This window comes from Crinia signifera, chromosome 6 (assembly GCF_055691185.1).
Source record: "Crinia signifera chromosome 6, ASM5569118v1, whole genome shotgun sequence".
NCBI classification, from domain to species: Eukaryota; Metazoa; Chordata; class Amphibia; order Anura; family Myobatrachidae; genus Crinia; species Crinia signifera.
Genome location: NC_139222.1, coordinates 139592345 through 139609967, shown reverse-complemented (window position 1 = coordinate 139609967; position 17623 = coordinate 139592345). Strand labels below are relative to the sequence as shown.

Sequence of the window (17623 nt, the reverse complement as noted above, 5' to 3'; positions counted from 1 at the left end):
AATAGGATGTGAGCTGCGTTACAGAAGAGATAAACCCTTCCTTTTTTTCCTATATGGACAAAATTTAAAACACAAATGCTTTTTTTGTAGGTTAAAGTGAAAATTAAAAAAAAAAATGTGTTTTGTAACCGATTCATTGGTTTAGTGTAGACAGTTTAAAGAAAAAAACGTGCGTTCTCATTATTTTTGTTTTGTACAAAGAGGGGAGGGGAGGGGAAGAGATTTCTGTTCAGTTCTCTGGAAAAAAATAAAACTTTAGGGATTAGTGTGTTTTGTGCATTTTTGTTTTTTCTATTCTATTTTTTTTTTTTTTATTATTATTATTATTATTATTATGATTGGTTTTAGTGTTCATATACCCCCAAATACAAATTACAGAATGCTTTGGCTTCTTGTACAAACTGTGGTATTAGAAGTATTACAACAACTGAATCACATAAGCTATCCACCCTGCTTTATAGTTACATTTATTTTCTTTTTTTAAATTAAAGATTGATAACTTTTTACACGTCGTAAAGAAAGTAGGACTATATTGTTTACAAACTGCTTATTTCTTCACAATTATTGAATGTTTATTTTTTGTTAATTGTAAAATTAAATCGGACCCCAGAATAAATCGGACCCCAGAATAAAAAGTAACATGGTCAGGCCAGGTAAAAATTAAGCGCCAAGAAAATATTAAAATAAATATTAATTCTTGATCAACAATATTAAAAAAACATTTTTAAGTAGGTCTCAAACTAAGCTAGACCACCACAATAGGTAGTTTTTATTATCTGGTCTTTAAAGTCCCTATTGCATGAGATTATAGGTTTTGTTTTTTCTATTAACTTTTGCTTGGCTTTGGTTTTGCATAGCTGAGAACTGGAGCAGAACATTTGGTTCCCAGATTTCCAATTTGTTTTGTTTTTTTCGTGGCACTCCTAGGCCAAAAGTTTATTATTGAGTACTTAAAAAAAAATATAAACACAATTTATTTAATTTAATATGTCATCCTTAGGTTCAGTTATGTGGTGAGGGACAGAATTCGCTTTTATTTGTCCACCTGTTATAAGAAGCCAGGAGCGCTAGTTTTGCCTATTTTTCATTGACCAAAAATAATTTGAATTGGTCCTGAACCACCAACCCAGGGCACCCCTGCAAGTGTTCTGTGGCACACCGATTGGGAATCACTGGCTTGCAGCATAATATATGGCTGTAACAGACTACTGGGGCAATAAAATTGCTCCTGAAAGATTTTTGTGTGGTAGAAAATGGATCTGGAATACCAAGCATTGTCGGGACAACTATCAAGTACTTTTCGGTACTCTTTACCTAGCACGGCGCCCATCGCGGTCATCGCATGCACTAAAAAACCGGGTGCGACGCCATGCCCGCGATTTCCCATAGGGATCAATGTTAAAAGTGTGATTGGACGTGATTTTACTGTTCAATGCCTCAATGCCCGTGATTTTTCCATAGGAAACAATGTTAAATGGGCCACAGAGCCCTAATAGTCCCCCTGAAGTCTGAAATAGCCCCCACAATTGTTAACGCCACCCCACGATCAACGTGACCACGAAGCGTGGCGAGCGCAGCGGTACGCGTCCTCCGACCTTTTCATACCCCCACTATCCACGTCGGCGTGGAGTTGAGAATAGAATAGTGTGGCGAGCCACCGAGCCCGAAGCGTGGCGAGCGCACGCGGATACCTGTGAAGCCCGCGAAGAGACGCGTTTACCTGTGAAGGTATCCGCGTCCCCTCGCGGGGCTCGCTGCTCTCGCCACGCTTCGGTCTCGGTGGCTCGCTGCGCTCGCCACACTGTTCTATTCTCAACTCCACGCCGACGTGGATAGTGGGGGTATGAAAAGGTCGGAGGACGCGTACCGCCGCCCCTCGCGGGCTCGCTGTGCTCGCCACGCTTCGGGTTCACATTGATCGTGGGGTGGCGTTAACAATTGTGGGGGCCATTTCAGACTTCAGGGGGACTATTAGGGCTCTGTGGCCCATTTAACATTGTTTCCTATGGAAAAATCGCGGGCATTGAACAGTAAAATCGCGTCCAATCACACTTTTAACATTGATCCCTATGGGAAATCGCGGGCATCGCGTCGCACCAGTTTTTTTAGTGCATGCGATGGCCGCGATTTTTTTACCCCCGATGACCGTGATGGACATTGTGGGCGCCGTGCTAGGTGGTAAAGAGTACCTAATTTTCTTCTGCTGCCTTCAGGCAGATGAAGCAAAATCCACAAAAATGCTGGCTATTTACTGCAGCATATTGAATTGAGATGGTATCTGTATCTCCTGGTGCTTTGACTGCCAGTGGTCAGAAGACCAACAGCGGCATGCTGAGGTGTAGAATCTCAACAACTGGTAGACGAGTATCCTAACCCTCCCCCGACAGCCTAACCTTAATCATACCCTCTTAGTGCCTAACCCTCACCCCTAGCAACCTTATTCTAAGCCTTCCCTTTACTGCTTAAAATCTAGATGTTTTCTCTATGCTTGATGTTTCATCTACTGATTCTTGCCACTACACTTTTCCTTTGAATTTGCCCAAGTCTTAACACTGCTATAAATAGTATATGGTTGGTTGTTTATTTTTGTTCCATATTGTTAAAGAGGCGCGCTCCTGTACAAGTATCTCACACCTCTCCCGTTAAAAGCTATCCTTTGCAAGGATTCAGTACTGAATCCCGGCGGTCGGGATCCCGGCGTGCAGAATGCCGACAGCCGAAATGCCGACAAGGGGGGGACGTGGATCGCCCCCCTCTTGCGGGCTCGCCACGAAGCGGGCCCGGTGCCTCGCTACGCTCGGCACACTAATTTATTCTCCCTCCAGGGGTGTCGTGGACACCCACGGAGTGAGAATGTGTCGGGATTCTGGCGTCGGGATTCTGAACGCCGGGATCCTGACCGCCGGGATTTTAACAGCATCCCCTTTGCAATTACTGGACTTCCACGTTCAGGACATAGGAGTCCTGCGCATGTACAGTGATGTGGGAGTGCTGGAATGGATATGATTGGAACTCTTCCAGGGGTTAATATGAAAAGCCTATTGGGTAACGCCACATAAAGAGCATTCTGGAGCTTGATACATATAGAAATGTGGCAAAGATGCAGATTACTGCATTTTCTGAGTTTTTACAGCATTTTTGGCTTTAGTATATCCAACCTTTTTAAATGATTATAATAATATTTATATATTGCTTTTCTCTAAGGATTCTAAACATTATACATTTGCAGTAAAGGAAACATCTTAAAATGGAGACAGCCATACTGGGTACACTATAATTGACAATGTTTAACATCAGCAATACATGCAGTTTTGATCATACATGTGCAAATTATGTACATACAATAAGCAAAATATAATAGAATAATCAGTTTCAGGGATTGTTTATCACCCTCGCACAAAGGTACCTGTGGAGACCGCTATCTTCAGCACACTACACATGAAATACTGGTGGCTGGAATAGTCCATGTAAATATGACTACACTGGGGAGATATAGTACACCTCATACAATATACAAATGGAAAGATATCCACAGAATCATCTGTTTCATTGACTGTTCATTCAACTAATGAAAATACCTTGTGAAATACCCATCTTGAGTACAATTTACACTTACCTGCACTCAGGGCTATTTTTGTGCAGGCTCCAGCAGGAACTGTGGCCCTTATTCTAGTTCACTCTTTCTGACAAAATATTTCTTAGATGGACAAAACCATGTGCACTGCAGGTGTAAAACCCCACCCAAATCTAATTATCTCTGCACAAGTAACACCTGCCTCACCTGCAGTGCACATGGTTTTGTCCATCTGAGGAATATTTTGTCAGAAAGAGTGAACTAGAATAAAGGGCCACAGTTCCTGCTGGAGCCTGCACAAAAATAGCCCTGCCTGCACCCAAGATCAGTGAGCTCCAACGATCAGATCTGTACATTAATGTGAGTTGCAGGCCCAGGGCTTCACAGTATCTGAATTCACTTTACAGATCAGATGCCCAGGGTTACAGAGCTCAGCGATCGGCTGCCCTCACCAATCCTATCGGTGAGGGCAGCTATCGGACACATATAGCTGTTCAGACACATATAGCTGATCACTGATGCAGGCACAAATCTCTTCTTGCCAGCAGGCAAGGAAGACTGAACTGCTTATGAAAAGACCCAATTTTAACTGTTTTACAATCCTCTAGTTCCAGGTTTTGAGATTGTTAGCTTTTTGCTTCCAGAAAAAGGTGCAACTGGGGCAATGGAGATTTAATTTGACTAGACAGGCCATGAGCCAACTTGTTCCAACTTGCAAGATGTTCAATTTGGCACATCCTCACTTGAAAATGTGCATACTGAACTGCTTTGATGGTGAAAGGGTGCCCTCCCCCCAATCTATGTATAACTATCTATGTAACTATAGCATACTTTATAAAGAGTCGAATTAAAAAAAATTGTAGACAAATGTAAGGTTATGCACTTTGGGAACAGAAACCTGTGCAATATATATGAACTAAATGTGGTAGAGTTAGGGCAATCTCTAGGGGAGAAAGATTAGGGGTACGAATAGACAATAAATTTAGCTGTACTACTCACTGGCAAGTATTAGCGGCAAAAGCAAACCGGATTTTTGCCTGCATAAAAAGAGGTCTAGAGCAGTGGTTCTCAACCTCGGTCCTCATGGACCCCTAACAGTGCACGTTTTCCAGATCTCCACACAGAACCACAAGTTATATAATTAGCTCCACCTGTGATCTTTTAAAATGTGTCCATGAACCTGGAAAATATGCACTGTTGGGGGTCCTTGAGGACCACTGGTATAGAGGATAGGGTTGACACTAGGATATTACCCATTTATAAAGCATTAGTAAGTCCCACTTGGAATACAGTGTCCAGTTCTGTGCACTACACATTGAAAAGGTTGACATGAGTTTTCATTTTTTTGTCTTGAGGGGGATGTGGTACACTTATACATGTCCGTGTCAACCTATGTTGACAGACATCAAAACATTAGAAAAGCTCATGTCTACTGTTTTCATGTTGACCTTTTCCATGTTGACCTATTGCTTGTGTCGACCTTTTGACCAGTAGTGCTCGACCTATTGACTGTTGACCTTATTAGTGTAGACCCTATGACCCATACCCTTTATCTGTTGGTCTCAAATTCAAATAGCTTCCCTTTTGCTGGGCATATACAAGATAATTGTAGTGTGTATGCGCTGTCTGATCTGATAAAAATCGATCAGTCAGACATGCTGGATTGTCCAGCATGTCCCCCCAATTCAATATTTTCCATGTGGACAGATGGCCACATTGGGCAATGTAATAAATACATAAATAAATGTATGCCCTGTTGTGGCGACCAATGTACATTTCCCTTGTTTCTTCACATAGGAAGAAGCAGAGAAATGCCTCATCCTTGGGGCAGACTGTTGATATAACAGCCAATACACTGTTTCACAGTGTATCCTGTAATGAATAGTGTCAGAGAGATGCCTTAGAACAAGGGATCATCAACTTCCATTAGTCATATTTACATGAGACTCTACATTTCAAACCCTTAACAGCACCAGAAAAGAATCCTCATTTTATTCTATACCAACCAATCAGCTTCTGTCGTTTTACAGACTGCTATAAAAATAGATATCGAATCGGTACAATAAGGGGTAAATTTACCAAGATGGAAGTTCTAATGAAGATGTGATGTTGCCCATGGCAACCAAGCAGATTATTATCTTTTTTTTTTTTCAAGTATACATATTACATCTTCGTCAGTGTCACATACAGATAAATTGGTCTAGTCAGATAACATCAAATCAGGTATATTTTCGGTGAAACAACATGTCAAGGGGTCTAACATCTATTATTCGCATCACTAGTTTTGTGTAAGGTGGGGATATACGAGGGGTTTTTATCAAAAAGGGGGAACACCATTAGCAATAGTCTCCAAATCATACAAGGATGTTGATCGGAGGCTGCTTCTCAATGCATCTTTAGTGGTCTGGGTCAAAGTATGTATGTAAGGCATCCATACACCTGCAAATTTACCAACTCATTTTTCTTTATTTGTTGCAAACTCCGTCCAATCCATTTGAAATAAATACTGGATTCTAGGATAAATCAATGAAAATGGGATCGGGACCTTATCGATCCATTGAGAAAGAATGTTTTTTTTCCCCGCTGCTGCTAACTTGTTGAGTAGAAGAAGTGCACCTTTAGATATTATCAAGATATATTCAACTTATATATATTCCAAAATACCCAGTCTCTATACCTGAAACCAGGAGTTAAAGTGGGCCGGAGCTTGGTGGAACTGAGTTCCGGCAGTTGTAATTGAAGCTGGAACTCAGGTCCGCCTCCTTCCGCCCATCTAGCACGGCCACAATTACCTCCAGCAGGCTGGCTCAGGCTGCATCAAGCCATATTAGAGCTCAGCCTCTCGAGCCCACCCAGCATCCCCCTGCCTCTGCAGCACGCCCAGCGCACTGTGTACATCTACCCCAACAGCCACCAGCCGTACACAGTGCCTACGCCCTCTTCCTTCCTGTAACTGGGCGGCTGTCACCCAATCAGAGCTTGCGGACCGGCTCTTGATTGGCTACCAGACCCCGAGCCAATCAGAGCTTGTGGGCCAGCAACCAATCAGGAGCCAGCCCGTGAGGTATGATTGGCTGACGGCCCAGGAGCAGGGGAGACGTGCACAACAACAATGAGTTGTGCTGCTGCTGGGATATTCTGTTACATTTGGGGCATATGTGTTTATTTCACTGTGGGGGCATATATGTGTCTGGCACTGTGGGGGCATATCTGGCACTGTGAGGGTATATATATGTCTGGCACTGTGGGGGCATATCTGGCACTGTGAGGGTATATATATGTCTGGCACTGTGAGGGCATATATGTGTCTGGCACTGTGAGGGCATATGTGTCTGGCACTGTGGGGGCACATGTGTGATGGGCATCTTGGTGTGCGGCATAATGTATAATGGGCATCACAGTGCGGCGTATTGTGTAATTGCCATCACAGTGTGGGGTGTAATGGGCATCACGGTGCGGCATAATGTGTAATTGGCATTACAGATAAAGAGTATATAATGATTTCAGTAGCCTGTCATTGTTTGGGCTTGATTTGTGAGGCATACTAGGTCACTGTGTGGTCCTTTATGTTTTCATGTCACTGTGTGGCCTTCAAAAGTTTTCTGATAATGCCTGTGTGTGTATACACACACACAGGCCCTCGTTCAGATTGTCTCATAAACTGCAAACATCGCAGCTTACCGAGCGCCTGAGACGCCGCCCAGCCGACTAAATGGTCCCCGCCACTGAATATCCTTGGATGACCATGTAAGGGTGGTGTTGGGGCGTGGCTTCTCCGCAAGGGAGGGTGTAGAGGGGTGAGTTCCACCACCTCCCTTGGACCACTTTAAGTACTGCCTGAAACTGTATGTTGAGTTGAGCGTTAATCAAATCTTGCAAATCTTTCCAAAATTGCTGTACCAATGAGCAATCCCATAAGCAATATACTATGTCCGCATTTGGGGTTTGACATTGAAAGCAGTTTGATGTCTGTGAATTTCCTGTTATAAATTTTTATTTAGGTGTGTAATATGCTCTGTGAAGGGTTTTTTGATGCATCTCTGTATAGCTAATAACCACCATTAGCTTATTTATTTACTCATAAGAGGAAAGCATCTTTTTCATAGATCTTTCATACATCTTCTTGAAAGTGCTAAATAAATAAGTAGAATCTGATTGGTTGCTATGGGCAACATCCCACCTTCATTAGCACTTCATCTTAGTAAATTTACCCCTAATTTGGATGCAACTTTATAGCTTTCTAACATTAATCTTCCCCAAGACACTGTTAGTAACTATGAGTAAATAATAGGAACACAATTTAAGGGGGAATCGGTATTACTGCTATCTGTCTCCATGTCTCATTGACTACATACATGCTGCTCTACAATGAGACTGGCTGCCTAGCTCACTGCTCTGTTTCCATGACAACACCTCATCTCCACTCCCACCTCTGTCTACAACTGGAAGCTGCTCAACATCCAGGCCATACCCATCGATCCCGATTGGAGGATGTACTTTCCCCTTCCTTCCGATTGGCTGTCGCTCTTCTCTTTCCCTTTGTATCATTAGCAACACCGTCCCTCTGTAGCTGGTGCTGCAGTTTCCTCCTGCAGTGTGGATGCATTAACATAGAACTTGCTGCTGTTTACTGGCACGCCCCGAGTGGGCGTGGCGTATCGCTCGATGTTCTCAGCCGGTGATTGAGGCCGCCTGATAAGGTAAAATGGCGGCCGGTGCTATTAGGTGCTGAGGAGACCGGACAGAGGAGCCAAGCTGGGGGTAATGTTGGGTATGAACAATGAAATTCCTGTCGGCGTGACTCACATGCTCCTAGCACGCTGTGTGGGATTCTGTGTGTTGCTTGTGGGGCAGGGCTGTACATGTGAGCAGTGAATGCTGCACACCTAGAGGAGTGTGTGTATTGTGCAATGCACAGGCATGTGAGAGTGTGTTCCTCCTCCTGCAGTGCATCGTATATCACGGCCACTGTGAGGGAGTTATGGACCAGCATGTGGCTAACTGGGACTTGCCGGACTGCCAACCACAGCAGGGCAGAAGCTGCTCACTCATGCCTTGTGTACGTGTAGAACCTGTACGTTGCTGCATATAGTGACATACTGACTGCCCCAAGCATGCATGGCAGGGTCCCCTAGTATCTCTCAGTTGCATGTTTGTTTTGCATAGTCAGCTTTATCTTCCTGTGGGTGCAATGTCTGTCCTGTGTTCATTTTTAAGCTTGGTTTTGATTGTGCCACATATTGTGATCAACATATTCCCTTTGTTTCCTTTTTGTATAGATAAGGGGGGGTGGCTGCCTATTTTCTGCCTGGTCAGGCATCCTCATCCCCCAAGTACTGGTCACAAATGAGAATGGAAGACATGTCTCTGTCTGGCCTGGATAACAGTAAACTAGAGGTGAGGAAGTGTAATAAAATGTTACCTTACCTGGAAGCGTAATGATTGGTCAAAAAATCGTCTATTGCAGAGCTACAGTAAATTTTCAGCTGGTGACTTAGTGTCTAGATCCCTTCAGTTTTTTGACAATTTTCCCATCATGCACTGGGTCCACGTATACCTGGATGACTAACATAAGTCTGTGGCGAGCGAAGCGAGCAAGTGTACAATGCAGCTAAAATAAAACAAAATAACCGACACCTACCTCCATTACAGATAAAATAAAAAACCTTGTGAGGGCATTTAAAAACTTCCGCCCTCACTGAACATCACATCCTGTAATCAAAACTGAAGGGGATCTAGTCTCTACCTTAAATTTGCATGTATCCATGTTAGAACATTTGTGAAAATCTGTTAGAAGATAAAAAAAAAAGTCCCCAAAATTCTTCAATACAACTATGTCACTAGACTATCCTGAGCAGAGTGAAAGCGGCAATAGCCAAAATATATCATGCTAATCTGTTTCCATCGGTTACAAACGCCTTTTTGAAATTTGCTAATTTTTAGAATGGTTTCCCATTATATGCAAGCATTTAAAAAAAAAAAAAAATCCCACTCCTGCCTGGCGACTGTATTCTGTCACTTAATTAATTTTTTTATCCATCTCTGCTTCCTCCGTTTGGGAGAAAATGTAGATAAACCATGTTCCCTGTGTGCAAATGCAGAGATTCCACTTGAAAGTCCTGCCGCATGCTGCTGTATCCTCTTCTAGCTTCTTCCTACAGGAACTGAATAAAGTAGGATGTTTGGTAATGAGGATAGATCAGTTTGTTGCATGACATTTGCCTAGTCTCCGCTTTTCTACATGGGATGCACTGTTCTGCACTTTACAGGCTGCAAGGCACTATGTAATCAATGCATTTTGTCAAAGTGAAAGGTCCTCTTTAAAGAAGGTTATTACAACATTTTAAGAACATGAATATAAAAAAGAAAACAGTATAATGTAAAGCTATGTCCTGAGCCAGGCTATTTGCAAAGCCATCAACAACCACAGCAATGCTGAGAAGAGAGAATCCTGTTTGGCAAGTCCAAATATTAAGAAAACCAAAAGAATAAACGCTGTCGCATCAGAAGATGATCTTCTCTATTCTCTCAGATCGGATGTAATAATCCTTTCATCTCCAACAGGGTGCCCAAGAAGAAAAGAAGGTTCAGATTAATATGTGGTATTCAATCACCATTTCAATGGGATAAACCCATAGACCCTGACTTCACATAAATGGGTGACTTTCCCTTAAAGGTTTCTTTGTGTGTTGCACCTTGAATGGATATATACCAATACCTCCTACAAACTTCAATTGTAAAACTAACATTCACCCGAAAGGGGGTCCCTATGATCCCATAAAGTAGGGAGGGCCATCGTTGCCATTGATGGCAATTCTGCAGCTGGCCATCGATAGTGCTAAACTATGCAATGGATGACCATCGATATTTTTACATATCGATGGTCATCCATTGTGTTTGTTTGATTGGCCTGTGGGCCAATCAAAACACGGGGGTGGGGCTTCACGGGTGTCGGGGGCGGAGCTATGCTCAGTGTCCCAGCACTTTGAAGAAAGAAAAAAAAAGCAAAACATTGTTTTTCTGTTTCATCGATGGAGGGAAACAATCTGGTTCACCCCCATCGATGGCAAAAGTATTCGACATGGGCCATGAACCATCAATGAGTTCAAATCATCGATTGTCGATGGCCATCCCTACCATAAAGGTATTTTACAGTCGAGGTCCTCAATAATCATTCGAGGCAGAGATTCCACAATCCTCCAACATGTATTTATTTGTACTAAGACACCATTCCAGTAAATTCAAACATAAAAAGTTCCAGTTGAAAAATGTAACAACTGGTGGTAAATGGCTCACCCAGAATGAGTCCAAAGGGGGAAAGTGTCCCATATGACACTTTGATTATGTCACTGGTTAAGCAATAACCAGTCAGTAAATGTCCACGACCACCAACGCATTTCTAACTTTTATTGTCCTTTCTGACTGAAAACGCTGAGGAGAACATTTTTTTTTTTTTTGTGTTGGTGAAAGGGTTGGTACCCATAAGTGTTCTTCAGCTGCAGTCTGGGGCGCAGTAGGTCATTGTAATTCTGCTGAAGTCCAAATATTACCCAAAGGATTTATATGCATTGATCAAGGGTAAATTCTAAGTCACACTTGCATACCTCCCAACATGACCCTCTCCAGGAGGTGCACAATGCTCTGCTCTTAGATTTTTATCTTAATTTATGATTACCCTTATATCTGAACAGGTTAATTTAAAAAAAAAAAAGTGCTTTAACACAGGTGATGGCAATCATACATTGAGAGGGAAGTGCAGGAGCAGAGTAATGTGTCCCTCCTGGATAGGGTCATTACAATGAGTTATGCACTTGCTGTTGATAAAGTAGAGCCACTATGATACTCACTTTATTGTAACCAGTCCTTCAAAAGTAGCCATCTGTACAATTACTCTTGCCTTTTGGAGGGGGCAACCAAAGTATTGTCAAGCACTATATAACTGACTAAAATACCACATAACATTATTAGACTTTGATAAAAGACCCAAGTACCCCACACTATGCACTGTGCTGAATCAGGTGCGCTATAACCAATCTGAACAACATATAATCCATCTTCTGATTAGAGCCGTGAGTCAGCATGCAGTGTGTGCTGTACCCTCGCAGCCTGCAGAAGTTGCTATATAGCACTGACTTATATTTTCAATTAGGATATGGTCTAGAACAGGGTTCCTCAAAACTATTTTGCACTGGGACCCAATCAGACAATAAAAATAATGACAGGACCCCAGCAAGTTACTGCAGAAAGTCATCACATCACATGTGTAGTCAGCAGACAGCACATACATGGCAGCATTGTGGAGGCACAAAATGATGGGAGGAGTCTTAACATAGCAGACAATGCAACAGAGTTTTCAGACTCCTTGAATCACTGACTGAGTTTAGAAAAATCATCAGCCTGATGGTGAGCAATGTGGAGTCGCGACCCCATGGTGAGAAGGTCAGGACCCACTTTGGGGTCAGGACCCACAATTTGAGAACCGCTGGTCTAGAAGATCTACAATGTCTAGGTCGACAGTCACTTGGTTGACACCTAAGAATGGACAACATTGACTGAAGGTTGACACAAGCTTTCTGTCGATATGTCCGTGATCGACACACTTTTTATGTTTTTACATGTATGTCAACATGCGCTCGCCATGCCTTGGGTACGGTGCCTCACTACGCCCAGTACACTATTATATTCTCCCTCTATGCCCAAGTGAAGAGTTAAGTATGAACCAAGTGGGTCTGTACAAAAACATGAAAAACTTGTATCGAGCTAAAGCTTATGTTGACCGTGGATCTGTTGACCATTCTTGGATGTCGACCTAGTCACTGTTGACCAATAGTGGTCAACCTAGACATTGTTGACCCAGGGACCGAATACCTTCCAATTATACCTGCCTATAGCACCTCCTCTAAGCTGTAGCCTTTTGGCAAGAGAAGAGGCTCAAGTAGAGCTGAATGGAATTGAAATCTAAATAGAAGTAGAGTAGTAGTGTTTATAACCGTAATGCCCACATCACCTCCAATTATTGACACAGCAGATATAACTAGCTCCAACGTTGATTAAAAACAAAATTTTATAAAAAATATAGAGATTAAACCCTTAAGATCTATGGTTGGGATATGTTGATATTCATTGTCCAATACTAAGCATTAGTGTCAATTACTTTCTGTTGACTGTTAATGTTTTTCTGTAGGCCATTTCTCATGACATTTACACTGATTTGGTAGAGGACACATGTTTGGGGCTGAGTTTTGAGGTCCACCGAGCTGTTAAGTGTGGATATTTTCTGCTGGATGAAACTGACCCAGAAAGTATGAAGGATTTTGGTATGTAACCTTTCATTTGTGTTCATATTATTACTGTATCACCTGTGTACAATGGAATAAACAGGCGGGGCAGGCATTTGTGAACTGTTACCTGGAAATGTTATCAGTGATAATGGGGTTTTATTTTTCATCACCATCTTTTCCCAATGAATAAGTAGCACTAGAGCTGCTGATTCAGATGTGGCAGTCTGGTGTTGGAGACTCATATCTGCCTGACCTACCATTAGCAAGTAAGTCAGGAGGAGCTTTCTCCCAAGTCTTCCCTTTTGCAGCACTTTAGCAGAGCAGAGTCTGTAGGAAGGTTTCGCCCCCACACATTAAGTATTGAATTAAGGCGTTTCGATCAGACCCGTTGCCAAGTGTATAACATCAAGCGCCCAGTCATGCTGTCTCCATTTGCAAACATTTAATTATGCACATAGAGTCGTTCCGAAGAGCTCAGTTACTTTAAACGTGGTACTGCGATATGATACCACTTTTACATTAAAGGGGTCATTCTGGTTGGGGAAGATCGCAGCTTACTGAGCACCAGAGATGCCAAATGTTCACCCAATGAATCCCCTCGCTAATATGCGAGGGGATGTGTAACTAACCTACGCCTCCTCACATGACTCCGCTGCAGGAGAAATCATTTGATGGTCGGCGACCATCGAATGTTTTCTCCTAGCTTCACAAATAGAAGTCCGTGTTTTCATGGGGACGCCCATAAAATGCTAGGCGTTCTAGTTTTGGTGCATGCTGGGAACAATTTGCCGGTCTGATTGCATTATGCAGACTGTGAAGCTTGGTGGCGGAGGGATAAAAGTATTGTGGTAGTTTTCCAGGGTTTGCATCGGGTCCATTATCTCTAGACAAGGGCAATTTTCTCCTTCATACTTCATGGCAGCCATTACATTGGGTTTATCCCCCTCTCTCTCCCAATTAGACAGGTAGTTTTTTTCTCCCCTAGGATCCAGCTCCTCCTCTTCCTCTGCTATATAACTGAGCACCTCCCCTTACACCATAGTCTTTTTTCCTGTCTCCTCTATCTGTAAGCAGGTAGTTAGATTAGTGTAGTAAAGAGTATGGTTTAAGGACCTGGCAGCGAGGGGTGGCGGTGCCTTACCCTATATGTGTGATCCGGAGGCATGGATCTGTGCTCACTTGATGGGTTGGCGGAGCCTATAACCCGGTGTCAAGAAGGAGGTATGTGGACTCACCTAGAGCCTTAGGGCGGGAGCCATGGCGCGGTTAGGGTGAGTCCAGAGCACTAGGAGAGGTGTGCAGCGGCGTCAGCATGTTCTCCCAGGACGGGCGTCTGTTTCCGGGTATGGGGAGAGCGGACGCCGAAGGGGGAGTGATGCGAGCTTCCGGCGCGCGGTCTGCGTTGCATGGGCAGACCGCGTGCGTTCCAGTGACAGGAAGCGTATGGCGCTTCCTTATTCAGCGTCCTATGTGGTAGGCGCCGGGGAGGACGTGACGCATATGCGACGCGTCAGCACGCGGCCTGCGTTCCATTGCGGGTCGCGTGCGTTCCACAAGGCGGAAGAGCAGTATATATAGCGCCTGGCCGGTGTAACAGGCGCTCCTGCTTCTTTCTGCGTGGGTACTTCTGTGGACAAACTCTGCTGCAGTATGGAAGCCTCTCCTAATGTGAATACACCGCTGCCCAGGTAAGTCCTCAGTGAGGACTGGTTATGGTCTGCTTTTTATGCTGGTTAGTCAGTTAGTTAGTCCATCTTTTCTTCTGTTTTAGTGTGCCTGTTGTGGCAAAAAAGAAGACAGCAAAAAAGAGATTGGATAAGATTTGCCCTGAGTGTGACAAGTCATTTGTTGGAGAGGATGTATTGTGCAAAGGTTGTCTTCAGAAGAAGGAAACTGCTTCAGTGTCTAGCCAGATCTCAGAACTTAGAGAATGGATGGAGAAGAATTTTGTCTCTAACAAGGAATACTCTGGCAATAAGAGGTCTAGGTCTCAGACCAGTTTAGATGTGGACGATGATGTTGGATCAGTAGGGGCCGGTTCTGATGACGGTACAGGTGGTTCCACGGCCGAATCTGGAGAAGTGATTGAAGACGAGCGTTTGTTTGATTTAGGTCTAGTAGAAGTGGTGTTAAAAAACCTATATAAGACCTTGAATTATAAGCAACCGGTTAAAACTGAGTTGGACACTCTTTTTGAAGACAGGTCAAGGAAAGGCAGGTGCTTTCCGGTCCACAAGGTGGTCAAGGACATACTGATAAAAGAGTGGAATAATGTGGACAAACGTGTGGGGTCCTTTAAAAGGGTTGAGAAAATGTTTCCCTTGGAAGATGAGGATTTTTTGAAATGGAGCAATGTGCCCAAAATTGATGCATCTGTGTCTGAGGTTACTACCCGCACGACTATTCCGTTAGAGGACGGTGCTTCTCTAAAGGACCCTATGGAAAAGAGGATGGAGAGTGCTCTGAAACGTTTGCATATATCTACCTCTGTGTCCATGAAGGCAGGCGTAGCCATAGCCTCTCTGTCACGAGCATTACGCATATGGTGTGCGGCACTGCAGGATGATATGCAGGATAAAACCTCCCGAGATCATATGAGCAAGAGCCTGGCTCAGATACAAATGGCCATAGATTATGTCTGTGAGGCATCACTAGACATGTTGGATTTTTCAGCCAAGTCTTTGACTTCGGGAGTAGTAGCCAGAAGGGCGCTCTGGCTGAAGTCATGGTCGGCGGATTCACACTCCAAAAATAAACTGGCTACACTTCCGTATGAGGGGGCTTTTCTCTTTGGGAGTAAGCTTGACCAAATGATTCGGAGGATGTCGGGGGGTAAATCGGTCAGGTTACCCCAGGACAGGAGGGGTAGATTTAATGCCTACTCCAACAGGCAATCATTTAGACAGGCCAGGTCATATAGACCAGGCAGGCCTTTTCGTGACAAATATGCGTCAGGTACGTCACGGGCGTTTTTTCGCCAGTACATTAAAAAGAGAGGCGAAAGCTCTGGTACAACCCAGAAGCAGTGACGCCAGAGGCGACATGGAGCGGATTCCAGTAGCAGGAAGACTGTTGGAATTTGCTCACGTCTGGGAGCAGAACGTCTCGGACAAATGGGTCCTAGAGATAGTATCTCAAGGATACCGGTTAGAATTTCTGTTAAAGCCAAAATGGGCAAAATTTTTAAGTTCCAATCTTCCCCTATCAGAAACGGAAAAAGAGGTGTTGAAATTAAGCGTGCAGGATCTGATCGACACAAATGCAGTCGAAGAAGTTCCGTTAAAAGAAAGAGGACTGGGGTACTACTCCCGGTTGTTTGTTATAAGCAAGGCCTCAGGCGGGTTCAGAACCATCCTCGACTTGAGGAGTCTGAACGAGTGTCTAAGAAAAAAGAAGTTTCATATGGAAACAACCAAGTCAATCTTGATGGGAATCAGGAAGGGCGATTATCTGGTGGCAATCGACCTGAAGGATGCGTACTTTCATATTCCCATCTTTCCGGCCGACAGAAAGTATCTAAGGTTTGCCATAAAAGAAAGACCTTTCCAGTTTACATGCCTGCCATTCGGGCTAACCTCATCACCCCGGGTCTTCACAAAGGTTCTGGTGGTGTTAATAGAAAGACTAAGAAGGAAAAAAGTGATGGTGTTGGCATATCTAGACGACATCCTGATAGCAGCGCAGTCCGAAGAAGAGAGTGTACTAGCAAGAGACTACACCATCGAGTTTCTTCAAAGACACGGCTGGATGATCAACTGGGAAAAAAGTCGTCTCACTCCGTCAAGAAAGATTCAATTCTTAGGCATCCTGGTAGACACCGTCTCTTTCCACATAGCGCTCTCAGAGAAAAGGTGCGAGAAAGTCCAGCAGCTGATTTCTCTTATTCACAGCGAACCCCGCGTGCCCTTAAGAACAGCAATGAGCTTGCTCGGTATGATGGCTTCAGCAGTAGAAGTTACGCCTTGGGCAAGATGGAGAATGAGGCCACTGCAATGGTTTCTCCTGAGGTTCTCACGAGATCATACGCCACTAGATCAAGCAATAAGGATTCCAAACGCAGTAAAGGTCTCCCTGAATTGGTGGGGATACGATCTGTTAAGAGAAAGAAGGTGGTCCCTGCAAAGTCCGTCATTCGTGGTGATAACTACAGATGCCAGCGCCTCAGGCTGGGGGGCGCATGGGATAGGAAGATCGTGCCAAGGACGGTGGTCAATGCAAGAAAAAAACTGGTTCTCAAACCACAGAGAGTTGAGGGCAGTGTGGCAAGCGATAAAATTCTTCGCGGACGAGATAAAGGGGTCACATGTGCGGGTGTTCTCAGACAATGTCACGGCAGTCTCTTACATCAACCGTCAAGGAGGCACAAGAAGTCGGGTGTTGTTGGAGGAAGTAGAGAACATAATGTCGTGGGCCGAAGTAAATCTTCTGTCTATTACAGCCTTGCACATTCCAGGAGAAGAAAATCAAGCTGCAGACTTCTTGAGTCGCAATACATTAATTCCAGGCGAATGGGAACTAAAGCAGTCAGTCTTCCAGCTCATAGTAGAAAACTTCGGCATGCCAGAGATCGACCTAATGGCAACATCGGTCAACAAAAAGGTTCCCCGGTTCTTCTCACGGTACCCAGCACGCGGGTCGTGCGGAGTCGACGCCCTATCTCAGGAGTGGAGCTATTCCCTAGCCTATGTGTTCCCACCATTTTCTCTCATCCACAGAGTGTTATGGAAAATCAGGTCGGAGAGATGTCAGGTGTTGATAGTTCTTCCAT

The 17623-nt window shown here is 44.0% G+C and overlaps 1 protein-coding gene across 4 annotated transcripts in view; it reads left to right on the top strand.

Annotated features, from left to right (window-relative positions):
* The first annotated feature begins 8124 nt into the window (after positions 1–8124).
* ATXN7L3 (ataxin 7 like 3) overlaps positions 8125–17623 on the top strand; it is a 37582-nt gene continuing 28083 nt past the window's right edge. Inside the window, exons 1-3 of one of the 4 annotated variants that reach the window (XM_083147395.1) lie at positions 8125–8274; positions 8854–8971; positions 12759–12891. In XM_083147395.1, coding sequence (XP_083003521.1) covers positions 8921–8971; positions 12759–12891 — 184 coding nt within the window. In that variant the 5' untranslated portion in view covers positions 8125–8274; positions 8854–8920. Of the gene's footprint in view, positions 8346–8853; positions 8972–12758; positions 12892–17623 lie in introns of all 4 variants that reach the window. The other 3 variants (XM_083147396.1, XM_083147394.1, XM_083147392.1) reach the window with 3 other exon arrangements.